The 16,807-nt window shown below is 36.1% G+C and overlaps 1 protein-coding gene across 12 annotated transcripts in view; it reads right to left on the bottom strand.

The window, feature by feature from the left end:
- STXBP4 (syntaxin binding protein 4) overlaps positions 1-16,807 on the bottom strand; it is a 230,780-nt gene that overhangs the window by 182,454 nt on the left and 31,519 nt on the right. For 9 of the 12 annotated variants that reach the window (XR_013177618.1, XR_013177619.1, XM_077164824.1 and 6 more), the window contains 2 exons: positions 11,561-11,686; positions 7,361-7,493 (listed from right to left, as the gene is read on the bottom strand). Coding sequence is in view for 10 of the 12 variants with exons in the window: in XM_077164824.1 (XP_077020939.1) it covers positions 7,361-7,493; positions 11,561-11,686 (259 nt within the window). In the remaining 2 variants the exon portion in view is untranslated. Of the gene's footprint in view, positions 1-7,360; positions 7,494-11,475; positions 11,687-16,807 lie in introns of those variants that run through there. The other 3 variants (XM_077164823.1, XM_077164827.1, XM_077164826.1) reach the window with 2 other exon arrangements.

Below are 16,807 nucleotides of genomic sequence, written 5' to 3'. Positions count from 1 at the left end.
AATACTGCCCCTTTCAGATTATAATGTCTTCATCATAGTTTTTTATATAATGTGCTACCATATCCTCAGTCACCCTGTAAACCTTGGGGTTCCTTTCTCTTACTTTCACAATTGTCAACTGGAGCATCCTTCTTTAAATACCAGTTATTAATGAGAATTTAGGCAAGTTATTTAACTTCTATAAGCCTCTATTTTCTTAGCTGTAAAGTGAGAGTAAATTCCTATCGCACAAGGTTGCTATAAATAACATTTAAAATTCTAGCACATTGAGATGTTAAATAAAGGCGAGTTGAATCTGAATCCCCTATCTGTTACTGGTAGACACATTGACAGCAGATTTAATTATGTTACTCCTTAAACTGGGAACTTTCAGTGGCTGCTCACAGGTAAGAAAAAGTTGAAACTCCTTAACTTCCTAAACCCAGCACAGCAAATTAGCTCCAACCTACTTTTTTTCCAGCCTATCTTCCACCTTCCCTCCCCAGCATTTACTTCATTCTATTCTCAGAATATGTTCCTCAAACCAGCCATGATCTTTTAAACGTTGAGGTTTTTACACAAACTGATTTCTGTCTAGAATGCCACCACCCACTCTTCCACTTCTCTATCTGAACTCTCACTTATCTTTCACAGCAAAATTCAAACATCATCACCGCTGCAAGTTTTCTCCTATTCTAGACTGATTAACTGTCCCTAGATTAACTGTTCCTTTCTCTTTGCTCCAAAGTCACTTTTACTTACCTACATTATGACATTTAACTTTGTGTTGTTCCTGTTTGCTTACATGGCTTTCTCTCTCCATTAGGGCACATGGATTCAGCAAATTCCAAACCAGGAGCACTGATTATTTCAATTGGCCAGAACAGTGTTCTTTTCATGATGACATCCCCCAGCATAATGCCAGGTACAAAGTAAGGATACAATAACCGAATGAAGTCCAGGACACAACCTGAGGAAACTAAGATGTCTATGATAGAAATAACAATGGCAAAGAAAAAGAGAATGGAGTTGTACATTGAACCCTCTTCACTGCAACTCCTTCAGTCCTTCCAGTGGGATTTGCTCCTTCGTCCTTTGCTATCAGAGGCCTGGCCCTGCTATTTATCCAAAAGCCTTGACTCCTGTTCCAGTGATATGCACAGCTAATGCTGAAAACAGATTTCCTCTGAAAGCTAAATATGCCCTACTTCACTCTTTTGTGAACAATGTCTAGCAATTAGCATCTGTGTTTGCATGATCTTGTCACTACCTATAAAGTTTCATTTAACAAGTTTTGAACTCCCAATTTAATAAGCCAAGTGCTTGATCTTGAGGGCTTATGAAACTTACTTCTATGATGGTGAAGCTAAGCCTACTTAAAATTGTGTTTAAGGGCCACCCCCAGAGACCCTCTTTTGTTGCTGAGATGTGGCCTCTTTCTAAGACAACTCTGCAAATAAACTCACTGCCCTCCCCTTCTACATAGGACATGACTCCCAGGGGTATAAGTCTCCCTGGAAACATGAGACATGACTCCTAGGGATGAGCCTGGCCATGGCATCATGGGACTGAGAATGCCTTCTTGACCAAAAAGGAGAAGAGAAATGAAACCAAATAAACTTTCAATGGCTATGAGATTTGAAATAGAATGAGAGATCATCCTGGAGGTTAACTTTATGCAAGCTTCAGCCAGATACTACGAACAGCCACAGTATGCCGAGCCCCAACCAATAATATTCCTGAAAACTCTAAAGAATACCCTAGGCTCTATCTAAGTCTATCTAAGACTCTATAAAATTTTTACTTAGTAGGTTTATTTTTTCAGAAACTTAAGGCCTCCAGATTGTTTCCTTGCCAGATAAGCTCTGAAACCCAGAGGTACCAGCCTCCTTAAGAATATTACCCAGTTTCATCCTTCTAGCCCATAAGGGCAATACCCCTTTTCAGAATGAAATGGTCATTGCCCAGATATCCATGAAGATTGAGAGAATGATCAAATGAGAGGGAAGAGGTGTAACTGAGAAATGACGATTTAACAAATGATTATGACTACAGGTTCAATAAATTGGTATTTCTTTCTAGTTTCTAGTGTTTTAGAATAGTCAAAAGGAAATATATAAAATTGTTGAACTGTAACCCAGAAGCCTTGATCTTTGATAATGATTATATAACTATATAGCTTTTATCATGTGACATTGTGACTGACACTCCTTTTATCCAGTGTATGGGTAGATGACTAATAAAATAAAGATGCACGGTAAAAATTAATAATAATAGGCAGGGAATATGGGGAAAAATACCCCTACTTAAACTATGGACAATAGTCACATTACTACTTTAATAATCTTTCATCACTTTAAAAAATTTAACTATAGCTAAAAAAACAAAATTACAAAAAAGTGTTATCATTAGTTTGTAACAAACTTTCTACACCAATGCAAGTGTTGGTGGTGGGGTGGTACATGGGAATCCTATATTTTATGCATGATTGTTCCGTAAACCCACAACTTCTTTAATAAAAAAATTTTTAATTAAAAAAAAAAAGTTGGGAAATTATCAAATCTGAGACCATTGATTATAAGATACATGTTAGTTTATGTACCAAAAAGGGAGAAAAACGCTTCCAATTAAGACTGTGACATTGATTGTAAGATCCACCCCAATTTCAGATATACTGGGGGTGACATATATGTATTTATATATGTATATGTAAAACATATTTTATAAAAATTATATATGCATATAAAATACATTTATAAATGTATATATTAAATATACATATTCCATACACATTTATTTGTTTTATACATGTGTGCATAAATATATATTTATATATCTTATATGTATATGTTAAAATAAGAACCTGGACGTAACCCACGTGTCCATCAACAGATGAATGGATGAATGAAATGTGGTATATATACAGAATGGAATATTATTCAGCCTTAAAAAGGAATGAAGTTCTGATGAATACTACAACATAGATGAACCTTGAAGACATCATGCTGAGTTGCATAAGGCAGACAAAAAAGACAAATATTTTATGATCTTGCTTAAATGAAATACCTTAAAGAAGCAAATCTCACAAAGACAGGCAGTAGATTACAGGCTACCCCAAGCCAGGGGATGAGAGTGAGGAAAGTGAGTTATTGCTTAATGGGTACAGAGTTCCTGTTGAGGTGATGAAAAAGTTGGGATAACAGACATTGATGATGGTAGTATAATTCTGTAAATGTAATTGTTACTACTGAATTGTATATCTGAAGTAGTAAAAATGGGAATTTGAGTTGTATATATGTTATTACAATAACGAATTTTTTAAAATGTGCCTAGGAATTAACTAAACTAAATGTAGTACCAAGGTTAAAGAGAAATTTTTGATTCCTGCATGTGGTAGTCATGTTCATGTGTCAACTTGGCCAAGTGGTGGTACCTGCTTGTCTGGTTGGGCAAGTGCTGGCCTGTCTGTTGCAATGAAGGCATTTCATAGAGTTAGATCATGATCACATCAGCTGCATCCACAGCTGATTCCATTTGTAATCAGCCAAGGGGAGTGTCTTCTGCAATGAGTGATGCTCAATTTAATCATGGGAAGCCTTTAAAGGAGGATTCAGAAGAGACAGGCTCTTCCTGTTTCGGCTGGTGAGCCTCTCCTGTAGAGTTCATCCAGTCTCTCCATCAGAATCGTTGGCTTCACAGCCTGCCCTGTGGATTTTGAACTCTGTGTTCCTGTGGTCATGTGAGACATTTTTATAACTTTTATATTTGCGAGTGTTCCCTGTTGATTATGTTTCTCTAGAGAACCCTAACTAATACTGCATGCTTTTCTTATGCTATTAACAGCAAAACAAAGAAACAAATAAAAACAGTTGAAGACTTTAAAGTGTTGTCCAGAATGTGTCCTGCCTGACACAATGGGCCAGTGAGTAAAGCTATCTTGGAGCCCAGATGGTGGCAGTGTAATGATAAATGGACAGGTTCGGTAATCTTAGAAAAGTGACAGAATAGCTATGGGATCCTTCATTCATTCTTCAAGAGATATTAACTGAGCAGTTATGATGTGTGAGGCACCACACTGGGGATGAAGGATATTCTTGTGAATAAAATCAAACAGAATATTTGCTCTTAGGAAACATATTATCTTGTGGTTCAAGAAGAATTAATAATCACAGATAATGATACATAATCACAAAGCTAGAGAGATGACATGAAAGGAAGGAACAGGATCTAAGGACACATATAGGAAAGTAACCTGACCTAGACTGGGGGCAATCAGACAAGAAATCCCTTAAGAAGTGACCTTTGAATTGATATCCGAGTCATGGGGATGCAGTAAGGGTCAGGACACTTTCCAGTCAAGGAAATAGCACATGAGATGAGAATGAACTTGGTCCTTTCCAGGATATGAAAGAAAGTTTCTGTGGTTGAAGCTCAGAAGTGGAGAGTCAGAGACATAGAGGGCAGAGCCACATTACACTGAATCTTGTAGGCAACTAAGTATTAGTAGGATTGGTTGAGAGAAATGGGCACGGAGCACAAGAGCAAGACAAAGCTATTATGAGTCTGAAATAAACTGATGGTACTTGAGGCTATGGTGATGGCAGTGAAGATCAAGAAGACTGATGGGTTCAGAAGATATTCAAAGAGTAATAAAGTCAACAGAATGTGCTAATGAACCAAATATGGAAGTTATGGGAGAGGAAGCAGTTATGAGGCTCTTAGGTTTTCTGACTTTATATAATTAGAAGGTGTCATTCACCAAGATTGGGAACATTGAAAAAGCTCTGTCTGGGGAGAGAAGGGCAAATGAGTATCATGAGTTCTGTCTCAGACATGTTTAGTTTGAGATGCCCTTGAGAGATCCAAGCAGAAATGTAGATTAGGCAATTGGATATATAGTGTAAAAGAATGTCTAAGCCAGAAAAGTATCTAAGATTTAACTCTGTGGTCTCCAGAGTGATATGGGATGAACTGGTGGAGTAAAACGGGCCTTAGAGTTCTTACACTTCCTCACCTCAGTGGCCAGTACATTTGTTATCAACCTGTAGGCTGCCTCTAGAGCTGGGAGAAATGTCTTTCCTACCCAAAGTGGAAAAACGTATTCATAATGTCCCATTTTTGAACATGATATTTTGGTTCTACTGAACCAGTATTGTATTTTATACTTTCTAGGAGGCGAAAGTTTGTGTGTGGAACGTTTGTTTGTAAATAAGATTAATTGAAGAAAATTGCTTCTGAGCTCCAATAACCTCTTAGTTTTTAGTAAGTTTGGAAATAAAAATGGAATACAATCTATCTATATGCTTGAGATTGCCTATATTTTAAATTTTGGAAACATTATAATGTTAAAATTAAATTATAGAAAGTAGAAGCACTCGTGCGCATTTTTAAAAAATAATAACATTTGTTTAGTTAAGCAACCTAGTAGATAATCTTGTGGGCCTATGTTTCCTGTTTTGTAAATACACCTACCATGCAAAACTTTTGTATAGATTATAAATTTATTAACATGCTTAACTGTATTTGAAACACAGTAAATATTATTACTATCATTATAAAAATATTTTAAAATAAAATTGCATCCATTTTGTATTTTCAGAGTAAATATTATGCATATAACTCCATTTGGGGAAATAAATGAAAATGAATGTAAGCATTGGCCACTTACTTATTCATTCTCCCAAACTTGCTCTGTACTAACTGGTTCCTCTGAGGAACGTGACCAAGTATAGTCAAAAATCATTAATAACTCTGCGCTGCTCTCTAGTGGTAAACACAGAATAAAATCCATCAGAGGGCTTTTTGTTTTTAATTTAATACACTTTACAAACAATGAAATTCTAAGAAAAATAAAGAGAGAAAGTATATATTATGGCTATAATTAAGCGGCTATCACTAAGAGCAGAGAAAGAATGACTCAGCAACACTGCTATCAATTTATTAATCTATAAGTACTTATTATGGCAATAAAAAAAACACGAACTGATGAGACTGTCTTAAAAGCAAATTCTTATTATATACCTTGATCTAATAAGTTATTACATACCATATCTAGTGTATTGTAAGAAGTACTTTACTGAACACACATACACACACACTCTACTCAGCTTTAAAACTAAGTAGGACTAAATATCTCAATTCTTAGAAGAAAAACTACATTTTTGTTTGAAATCTGCTAAAATCAATAGTGTATTTCTAGTATACATAATCTATTCTTGCACAATAAGTTTAGCATTTAAATATGCTATCTGATCAATAGTTTAAATTTAATAGCCAAAAATTAATATGATAATATCCTCAATTTATTAGATCATTGTTTTTATTATCTAATACTTACAACTTAGAAGGTATATTTTGGAGGTATCTTATTATCTGAAGGAGCCTGGAACAACTGAAATCGGTTTTACGACTTTGGAAGTTATGGGTGAAACTGATAAATAGATAAATAAATGCTCTTTAAATAAATGTTTGGGTGGTAAGAGTGTGAATTGCCACTGTAGGATCAGTTCAAAAGTCAATCTTGAGGAAATACTATTTCTGTAATCTAAACACCAACAACAATGTTAATGACAAAAGGATTCCCTCTCATGCAAGATAGCTTGACATTAATGGGATAGTTTATTTATTTAAATCCTTTATATAAATACCTTCTGTCTTTCTAGAAAGGACTGGAGGCAATTTTCAACAAAAGACATGCATAATAAGGTTAGCAGATTAGTAAAGCAAAAATAGCAAATGAAATCCAAGAGAAAGGAGAATGCAAATATAGTAATCCGTATGTTAACAAAGTTGCTGGGGTTGTGCTTCAAATTTGGGTTTGACAGCAACCAGAGCAAAATGGGGCCCATGATAGTTCATAATATATATTCCTTACATAGAAAGGGAGAGCCCGATTTGTTAATCTGTACGGAAACAGCATTTTCTAGCCTTGATCCTAAATCTCATTTATCAAGCAGGCGTTAACGAGTGATATAATGAACTCCGCATCAGTGGTTTTACCGCAAATCCAGAAATGAATAGATTTTATGTGCTGCTTTTTGTTTTTGCAACTGGGAGGCAATAAATGAATGCAGTTCAAGTTCAAATGATCCAATTTAATCCAAACTCAAATATAATTTCTCTCAAACCAAACAGAGGATAAGAGTTGAACAGCATGTATTTCAAGAATATATGATCTTTAGTTAGAGCTTGAAAGCCTGTCATTTTCATGTGAAGAACCTATTCATTTAATAACTTAAAACTCCTTGAGTGTAAAGGTCTGTCTTCACAGAGCTTATGGTTAAAGCGGATCTTTAGCTAACATTACTAATTTACTGATGAGGTAGTAAAACAAACCTGGCTACTCTTTTTAAGATGTGCTTGCTTTTATTTTCATTTTTACCTTATAACAATCTCCACCAGGAATAATCTCTTGAATATATACCAAGGGGCCTTCGTTCCTATTAATTCCTCCTAGGATCTTCAGACCAAGACCTGTTTCCTTGGTAACCATAATCATCTGGAAGGCAGGATCCCTAAGATAAAGTAAATTAGTAGTCAAAGGTTAGCCTAGAGATCTGTACCAATCTTCCTCTATATTGCTTGTTAAAACAAATTCTTAGATTGTGACAATCCTGAAATATTCAATACCTAGTAGCAACCATATTTGAAAAGGTATAAATTATATAAATGTAATCAAATGAATTTTCTTTTCTGTACTTTTAATTTTCTCCACAAATTAACCAAAACATAAAAAGAAACTATGGGGAAAAACCAAAATTATGGCCATATGCCTATGCTTTGGAATAGAACAAAGATGCTTAAAAATGTTTAAATTGTTAGGCAGAACCCTTTCCCCTACGATATGACCAACCCCTAGCAAATATTCCAAGATGCTTCCTGGATCCATGGTTTCCAGGAAACCCACCTAGCCCACCCCAGCCCTCGCCCTCCAGCAGTTGTAATCTTGTGATAAACTTGCCTTATCTGTCCTCTGGCAGTGAAAAACCTTGGCAACTAAGCCCCCAGCTTCTAAAACCAACCAATGGAAACCTGCCAACTCCTGCTCACAAACCAGACAAAGAAAACCTGGCGCCTCCCTGTCCCTATTCCTTGCTAGCCATCCTATATAACCTGCACCCCTTCCCCCAGCCCACCTCTGCATAGCCTCACAATAAAGCTCCTTTCTTCCAGTGTTGGTCTCTTTTCCTCCCTCCTGGTTGAAAAACCTATCATCTTGGTGTCAAAACCCAGGACCAGCAACGGAGATGAAACCTCCATAAAAGGAGACAAAACCCACCTGCCTGACTTCAGCACTAATATCAGCAAATAGACTCAGGGTAAGGAAAAACACTGTCCTCTTTCCTGTCTGGCACTATCTTTCTCTGCTGTCCTGGACAACATGTCTGAAATCCCAGCACTAGGGGAGAGTTGCCTCTGCCAGATCCTGGAACAAGTGAGATGGTAGGATGCCTCTATCCACTCCTCCACATACTCGCTGGTACTTAGAACTCTCAAGGGGGGATGCGCTTTTAATGGTTTCTAAGTTGTCTAAGAGTGAGAGTTTCTCCTTACCCTATCCACTATCATGGGAAATGGGCAGTCCTTGGTCTTGTTGCTGATTTAAGACCCAAGAAATTAATTTTACCATCTGGCCACAGTACAAATCAGATAACAGGTCAGTGTGGTCAGAAAATGGAACCCTTGACCCACAAATTCTTCTAAACCTTGACAATTATTGTCAGTGTCTCAGCAAATGAAGTCCCATATATCCAAGCCTTCTTTGGCTTGCACAGGCACTCCTCTCTCTGCCAAACTTGCTCTACTTATCATATCCTCCTTCTCCATCCCCATCTCCTGAAACAGTCCAGTTCCGAACCCAGCACTTCTCCTCCTCCCGATCCTTCCTTTGATCCCATTGAAGACCTTCTCCTTAGCCCCTCCTCCCACCCCAGTCCTTTCCAGCCAAGCTGCAGCCAAGACACAGCCAGAAAATGACCCTCCCCCATCTACGCCCCCATCTTCAGATTCCATCACAGAATCTCAGCCCTCCTCTGACCCTTCCCCTCCTCTTCGTCCTCCCTAAACAGCTTCTACTAGGCCAGCCAAAACAGCTGCCATGTCCCCTCTTCCCTTTCTGACCTTTCTCAAGTCGAACAGCATCTAGATTAATACTCTACTGATCCCACCCAATTTATTAAAGAATTGCAATACCTTACTGTGTCCTGTGACCTCCCATGGTGAGAGATAAACACATATCCATGGTGAGATATGTGTTTAATGCCTGTTTGTTAGTTGGTGTGCTCGGTCTAGTTATTAATTGGTGTGTTACTTAAAAACAATAAGTGTTAAGTGTCTATTTGAATTTGTTAGTTGCTATGTTTCTGCATCTGTACTGGTTGAATGTTCCTAACTGTTTACTTTTTACATAAATTCTTTAGAAAGGGAACCTTTAGGCTGCATTGAAAATTGGAAAGATATTAGTTATGAATCTATAAAGAAAGGATTCATTTCTTTAAAATATTCCGGCTTCAAAATGATTTAAAATGAAAATACTACCATTATAATTAAAATTAAAGGTATTACCATTAAAATTGTTCTGCAAATTTTCTATGTGTGTCTGTCTGCCTGTTCAATGTATATTCCCATACCTCCGAATGGTAATAGCAAATAAGAAAAATTCTAAAAAGTTCTATTTGAACTGTTTAGAAATAATTCGGTGTCTTATATAAATTGGTACTTCTGAAGTAAAAGAGTAAAAAGAAAAATCCCTCTAAAATGCAAGATTACAGCTGCCAGAGGGAAGAGAGCATGGGCTGGGGTGGGCTTGGTAGGTTTCCTGGAAATCATGGCTGGGAGAAGCTTCTTGGAATATTTGCTAGGGGATGGTCACATCATGGGAAGGGGTCCTGCCTAGCACTGAATTTGAAGTCACTGAAGATTGATTTTAGCTGATTTTTAGACTACATTGAAGGATTTCAAACTACATATTTTAATTAAGTAAGTAAAAAATTTACTTAATTAAAGTCATGCTTATTAAAAAGCAAAATAAGTATCAGCTATCTATGAATCTCAAAAAGCAAGAAGAAAAAGATGAGAGAGAAAAATTTTTAAAAGAATAAAAATACTTCATCATTTTAATTAACTGTCCGTTCCAGGTACAAAGTACTTGTTCAGGATGTAATTTCCACTGTATAAAAGAAGGAACCTTCAAAACAATTTTGCAAAATGTATGCCCCAAATTGTGTTTCAGAACACTGTTCACAGGAGAGATTTTTACTGAATAAAGTTTGAAATAAGGTTTAGGGCTGCCTGCTCACTTATTATGTCCTGTGTGTTATGCTACGCAATATCAATATATATACACATTATACCATTCAATTTAATGTTTATAAAATCTTCATTTTTCTAAAGGCACCAAAATTCAGAAAAGTTAACTGAGTGGGCTAAGGTCATAAAGCTGGAGAGCAGGGATGTGAGTCTTACTCTAGAGCCAAAATGTGATGCAAGATCTACTTCCTGGTACCTTAAAGCCATCCTTGAATACAGGACTTCTAGCTAGCTTCAAATGTTACCAATAACTGAAACTATTAAAAAACAGTTATCACATATCTTACATATCATTATAGCTTTCAGAAAAAGCTGTTACCTTCTGTCACAAAAATTCTCTCATTTTCAAGAAAACTGTGAAAACTGTTGTGTTTGAAAGTTAAATCATAAAAAAAAAAAAGAATGAAAGATTTAAACAAAACAAAGCCCACACAAGCCCCTGCTTTTGAATACTTTACCTTCCATATAGCCCATCATTTAGGGTTGCATCATATGAATTCAGCTTTAGTGTTGGAACACCCGTCTGGTTACTACGACTGTAGTTAATTAAACAGAAACAAGGCAGAGGGGCCCAGATTCCAACAACGTTCTAATGACATGGATTTCAGTACCGCAACCCATTCGTTATAGGATATTACACTGTAAGAGCCATGAAGGAGGTTTGGCCTAGCAGCGGGAGAGATGAAGGGAAGACACGGAACTAAGGTCCCTCGCAAAGAATCTCACCAATGACTGCTTCAACCTTCCAAATCTGGACTTCCTGCAAGGGGACCCACAAAATCTCCAGCACTTAGCTGTGTTTCAGTAAAGGATTGCTCTTTTTCTCATCCTAACAGAGTATCTATTATTAACACAACAATATATTTACTTCTAATCTTTCTTCTCAATTATATTCCTTTTCTCTGAGTTGATATCACATTGCATAAACAATTTTAGATCTTGCTTTTTTGCCCAGCATTATCATAAACATTTTTCATTGTTCTTAAAAGTTCTTCCTAAACGTAAATTTCAATGGCAGCATAAAATGTATACATATGGCTAGGACACTATTTTAAAATGCCTCTATTTTAAGAGCTCATTTACTTTTTCTGCTGTTAAAAATCATTCTGCTGCTTAACTCCAATCATAATAAGGATATTACAATTTAAAACTACATGGAGATTACAATTTAAAAATACCACTTCTCACCTATTAGGTCAAGAAAAATTTAAAACTTGTACATATTTCCAACTGTAATAGTTCAAAACATATTAAAATTTAATTAAAAAATTACTTTTCAAGTAGACTGGATGTTGTTATAGCAGATGTATTTTTATTCATCCTTTTCACCACAGTATCCTTGGATTTAACAGCTGTAAAAATAAAGATCTTGATGAAGAGTCTAGAAATTCTTCTTTTCCTAAGATTGGAGAAGTAAAAAATAATTTGTCAGGTCTTAGAGCAATCAAATTTGGTTCCAACTTTGCATAAAAGCATTATATATACTTGGTACAAAAACAATATATGCCTGTGTATATTTGTTAGATGTATTTTATACATTTTGGGCTATGGCATTTTAAAGTAATAGCTAATAATTGAGAAGTGCTAAAACAGTTCTCACTCTCATACATACCTCATATACATATATATGTAGCTATATATGCATTTATATGTGTGTTATATATATACATGTGTATGTGTGTGTGTGCATATGTATGCTCTGACATAACGGAAGAACACAGCTAAACTGCTAAGATTAGGTAACTCTTACAGCTTTCACCATGAGAAAGCTTAAAAACTACATAATAATAAAAGACGGAGAAAACATACCTGGTGAACACAAGGCTAGGAAGCTTATAGTGAGAATATGTGCAAAATAATGACATAATACACTGTTGAAATTTTTACTCTCTCACTAACTATCTTAAGGCATCTTGTGTTACTCCGATTCATATTGCACCATTAGAGGTTTTGTTATTTTGTTTTGTTTTGTTTTTTGGAGTGCATAGGCCAGGAATCGATCCTGGGTCTCCCGTATGGCAGGTGAGAATTCTACACTCAACTACCCGTGCACTGCCCCCATTCCATGAGCTTCTTAAATATTTTCCTATGAGAAAAAATATATATATTCTTATAATATTTCCTAAAACTCCACTGTTGAAAATTACAGGGAAAAGTACAGTTTCATTTAATTAAAACAAATCATATTTGAACAGAGGCCTACTATCTCCGCATAAAAGATACAAATTAGCACAAAAACTGAAAGTTGCAAAAGACATTAGGATAATTTAGCACACTCCTCTTATTCTAGAAATGAGAAGCTATATTTAGAGTGATCATGTCCTTTTCCAACACAAATGTGAAATAGAGCAGTTGTTTTACCAGCTAGTCTACACTACAAGCTTTGGATCCTAGAGCCGGGACCTTGAGAACAGATGAACCTGGGCTCCAACATGAGCTTCTGGACTTCTTCAAGCCTCAGTTTCTTCGTAAGTACAGTAGGATAATATCACATGCTTTAGAAGGTCATTGTAAAGATTAAATGGGATTTGGTAAGCAAAATGTCTATGGAGTCCACGACATGTAGTGAGTATTGAATAAATGTTTGTTCCTCAATTCTCCTTTCTTTCTGCATCACCACAAGCGCCTTTACTCCAAAGACTTCAATATTGCTAATACCAAAAGGAAGTGAACAATTCAGGCAATTATCCAAGAAACAAGTCTACATTTTGTCTCTATTTCTGGAATTTTCTAGCAAAGGTAGGCTTTTTGTTCCTTTCATTTTGATTGAACTTACTGGGATTACTTCCAACATTTTCTTTTCCCTTCCCACATTCACTAAAGAATAATAGGTGTATCAATTAAACAAATGAGCGAGAATAGAAAAAAAAACTATCAGAACCATATCTGAATCAGAGAGGGTTATATATAATCTAACTGTATACTAAAACTCTGAAACATGCTTTTTTGCAGAGGTATAACAAGAATAAAATTTAAATGACTACAAATTCATAATCAGCCGTTATCCTTAAGAACAGGTACTGCAGCTTCTTTGTCTTAGTATTCCTCTCACTCCTTGACTAGTCTTCTTTCTTTTTTTATTTTTCCTGTATTAGAGAAGTTATGGGTTTACAGAATAATCACACATAAAATACAGTATTTCCATATACCAACCCACCAACCACACCTTATGTGGAACACTTTTATAACTATACTATTAATTAAAGCCTATGGTTTAATTTAGGGTTTAATGTTTGTATAGTGTAGTTCCATGGATTTTTTAAAAAATTTTATTCTGTTATCATATATACAATCTAACATTTCCCCTTTTAATCATAACCTTCTTTCTTTTAGTTACCCTTTTCAAACATGCTTACCCTATTGGCAGATAAGAAAGACAGGCAAAGAGAAGAGGCATCTCTGCATTAAAGATGTCATCAACTACCACTGTTATTTTCCCTGACCTTCAGCAAATATCTTACTGCTGATTAAAAAGGCAGGGAGGAGGTTCTCAGCAGATGGCAGAATAGGATAGGTCGTGTTCACCCCTGCTCCAAGGAACAGCTACAGAAGAGAAGGGAAGACAACTGGGATGGTAATTCCAGGGTGTAAGCGGCCTCTGAGGGTCTTTTTCTACACCACACAGGGAGGCCCTGGTTGCAAAAGCTGAATAATTGAGATGTAGAAAACTGGAGACTGTATAGCTACTGCAAATAGCCTAATGCACCCCATTCCAAACAGAAGCCCACAGGAGTGCACAGATAGGTAGACGGGGACAAGGAACTGCCCGCAAATACAAAGCTTTAGACTACTGAAGGAAATCAACTTCCAAAGTTACCCTATCAAGACATTTACAGGCTTCAAAGGCATCACTAAGCATATGAAGACACAGACAGATATAGGTCAGCCTAATGATGAAATTAAAACACTTGAGGAGATACACACTTTGGGACAACAAATTAAAGACGTTCATATAACTCCACTAAATAAAATCAATGGGATGGCTAATGACATAAAGGAGAGAAAGAAGACACCATAAGAGCATAAAGAGGAACCTGAAAGAATAAATAGAAAAATGGCAGATATCACAGAGATTAAAGATGCTGTAGACAAAATAAAAAATATACCAGAGACACATAACAGCAGATTTGAAGAGGCAAAAGAAAGAATAAGTGAATGAGAAGACAGGACAACTGATTTCGAACACACAAAAGAGCAAATGGCAATAAAAAGATGGAAAAATTTAAATTTGATCTCAGGGAAATGATGGACAAAACAAAGCACACAAATATAAGAATAATCAGTGTCCCAGAAGGAGAAGAGAAGAGTAAAGGGCAAGGAAGGTTAATTGAGGATATTGTTCTAGTTTGCAAAAGCTGCCAAATGCAATATACCAGAAATGGAACAGCTTTTCAAAAGGGGAATTTATTAAGTTTCTAGTTTACAGCTCTAAGGCCATGAAAATGTCCAATTTAAAGCAAGGGTATAAAAATGTCCAATCTAAAGTATCCAGGGAAAGATACCTTGGTTCAAGAAGGCTGATGATGTTCAGGGTTTCTCTCTCAGCTGGGAAGGCAAATGGGGAGATCTGCTAGCTTTCTCTTCAACGGCTTCTCCAGGGCTCTGTCCATTCTTGGCTCGGGTGGCTCTAAAGCTTTTTCCAAAATGGTTCCCTCTTAAAAGGCTCCAGTAAGCAACCCCATCTTGAATGGATGTAGACACAACTCCATGGAAACAGCTAATCAAAAGTTACCACCCACAATTGGGTGGGTCATAACTCCATGGAAAAATAAAAAAGATTCCACCCAGCAATACTGAATGAGGATTAAAGAACTTGGCTTTTCTGATTTACATAACAGATTCAAACCGGCACAGTTATAATGGGGGAAACTTCCCAACCCTTATAAGAGGCATAAATAACCAAATTAAAGAAGCCCTATGAATTCCAATTAGAATAAATCCAAAAGGCCCTACCATAAGATATGTACTAATCAGTCTGTAAAATGTTGAAGAGAAGCAGAAAATTCTGAAAGCAGCAAGAGAAAAACAATCTACTACATACAAGACTGAGTTTGGACTACTCAACTGATACTATGGAGGCAAGAAGGGAGTGGTATGATATATTTAAGATTCTGAAAGAGAGAGACTTCTAGCCAAGAATGCTGTACCCAACCAAAATGTCCTTCAAAACTGAGGGAAAGATTAAATTTTTTTATAGATAAACAAATGCTGAGAGAATTTTTCAACAAGAGACCGGCCCTACAAGAAATACTAAAGGGAGTTCTGCCAGCTGAAAAAAAAAAAAAAAAGACAGGAGAGGGAGGGCTGGAGGAGGGCGCAGAATTAAAGAACACCAGTAAGGTTAAATTAAAGGATAAAAAGAGAAAGAAGTAAAAAGAATATATAGATCTGACAAATAAAATCCAAAGATAAGATGGTGGATTCAAGAAATGCCTTTACAGTAATAACTTTGAATGTTAACAGACTAGACCTACCAATTAAAAGCTACAGATTGGCAGAATGGATTAAGAAATATAATCTGGCTATACACTGCTTACAAGAGATTCATCTCAGGTGCAAGAATACAAATAGACTGAAAGTGAGAGGATGGAAGAAGTTGTTCCATGCAAGCTATCACCAGAAGAAGGCAGAAATAGCTATACTATTATCAGACAAAATACACTTTCATGTAAAAACAAAGTAAGAGACAAAGAAGGACACTATTTATTAATAAAAGGGACAATTCACCAAGAAGAAACAACAATCATAAATGCTTATACTCCCAATCAAGGAACTCCAAAGTAGATGAGACAAACATAGGGAAAACTGAAGGGAGTGATAGACATTTCAACAATAAAATAGAAGACTTCAATACACTACTCTTCTCTATAAATAGAGCTACAAGACAGAAAATCAACAAGGAAATAGAGAACTTAATTTGATAAATGAATTAGACCTAACAGACACATACCATTACAGCCCAAAACACCAGGATATACATTTTTCTCTAGTGCTCATGGAACATTCTCCAGGATAGATCATATGCTGGGGCACAAAATAGATCTTTGTAAATTTAAAAACACTGAAATAATTCAAAGCACCTTCTCTGAGCACAATGGAATGAAGCTAGATCTCAATAACCACCAAAGAATGAGAATTTCCACAAATACATAGAAATTAAATAACACAATCTTAAACAACCAGTGGGTCAAAGAAGAAATTGTTAGGGAAATTGGTAGCTACCTGGAGACAAATGAAAATGAGAATACAACATATCAGAACTTATGGGATGCGGCAAAGGCTGTGCTGAGAGGGAAATATATTGTCCTAAATACTTATATGAAAAAACATGACAGAGCAAAAGTCAAGGACTTTACTGCTCACCTGGAAGAACTTGAGAAATAATAGCAAACTAACCTCAAAGCAAACAGAAGTACAGAAATAGCAAAGATTAAAGCAGAGATAAATGAATGGGAGAAGAAAAGAACAACAGAAAGAATCAATAAAACCAAAAGTTGGTTCTTCAAGAAAAATCAATAAA

This window comes from Tamandua tetradactyla, chromosome 6, assembly GCF_023851605.1.
Source record: "Tamandua tetradactyla isolate mTamTet1 chromosome 6, mTamTet1.pri, whole genome shotgun sequence".
In the NCBI taxonomy this organism is placed as follows: Eukaryota; Metazoa; Chordata; class Mammalia; order Pilosa; family Myrmecophagidae; genus Tamandua; species Tamandua tetradactyla.
The sequence above is the reverse complement of the archived record's forward strand: the minus strand, read 5'-3'. Positions and strand labels throughout refer to the sequence as shown.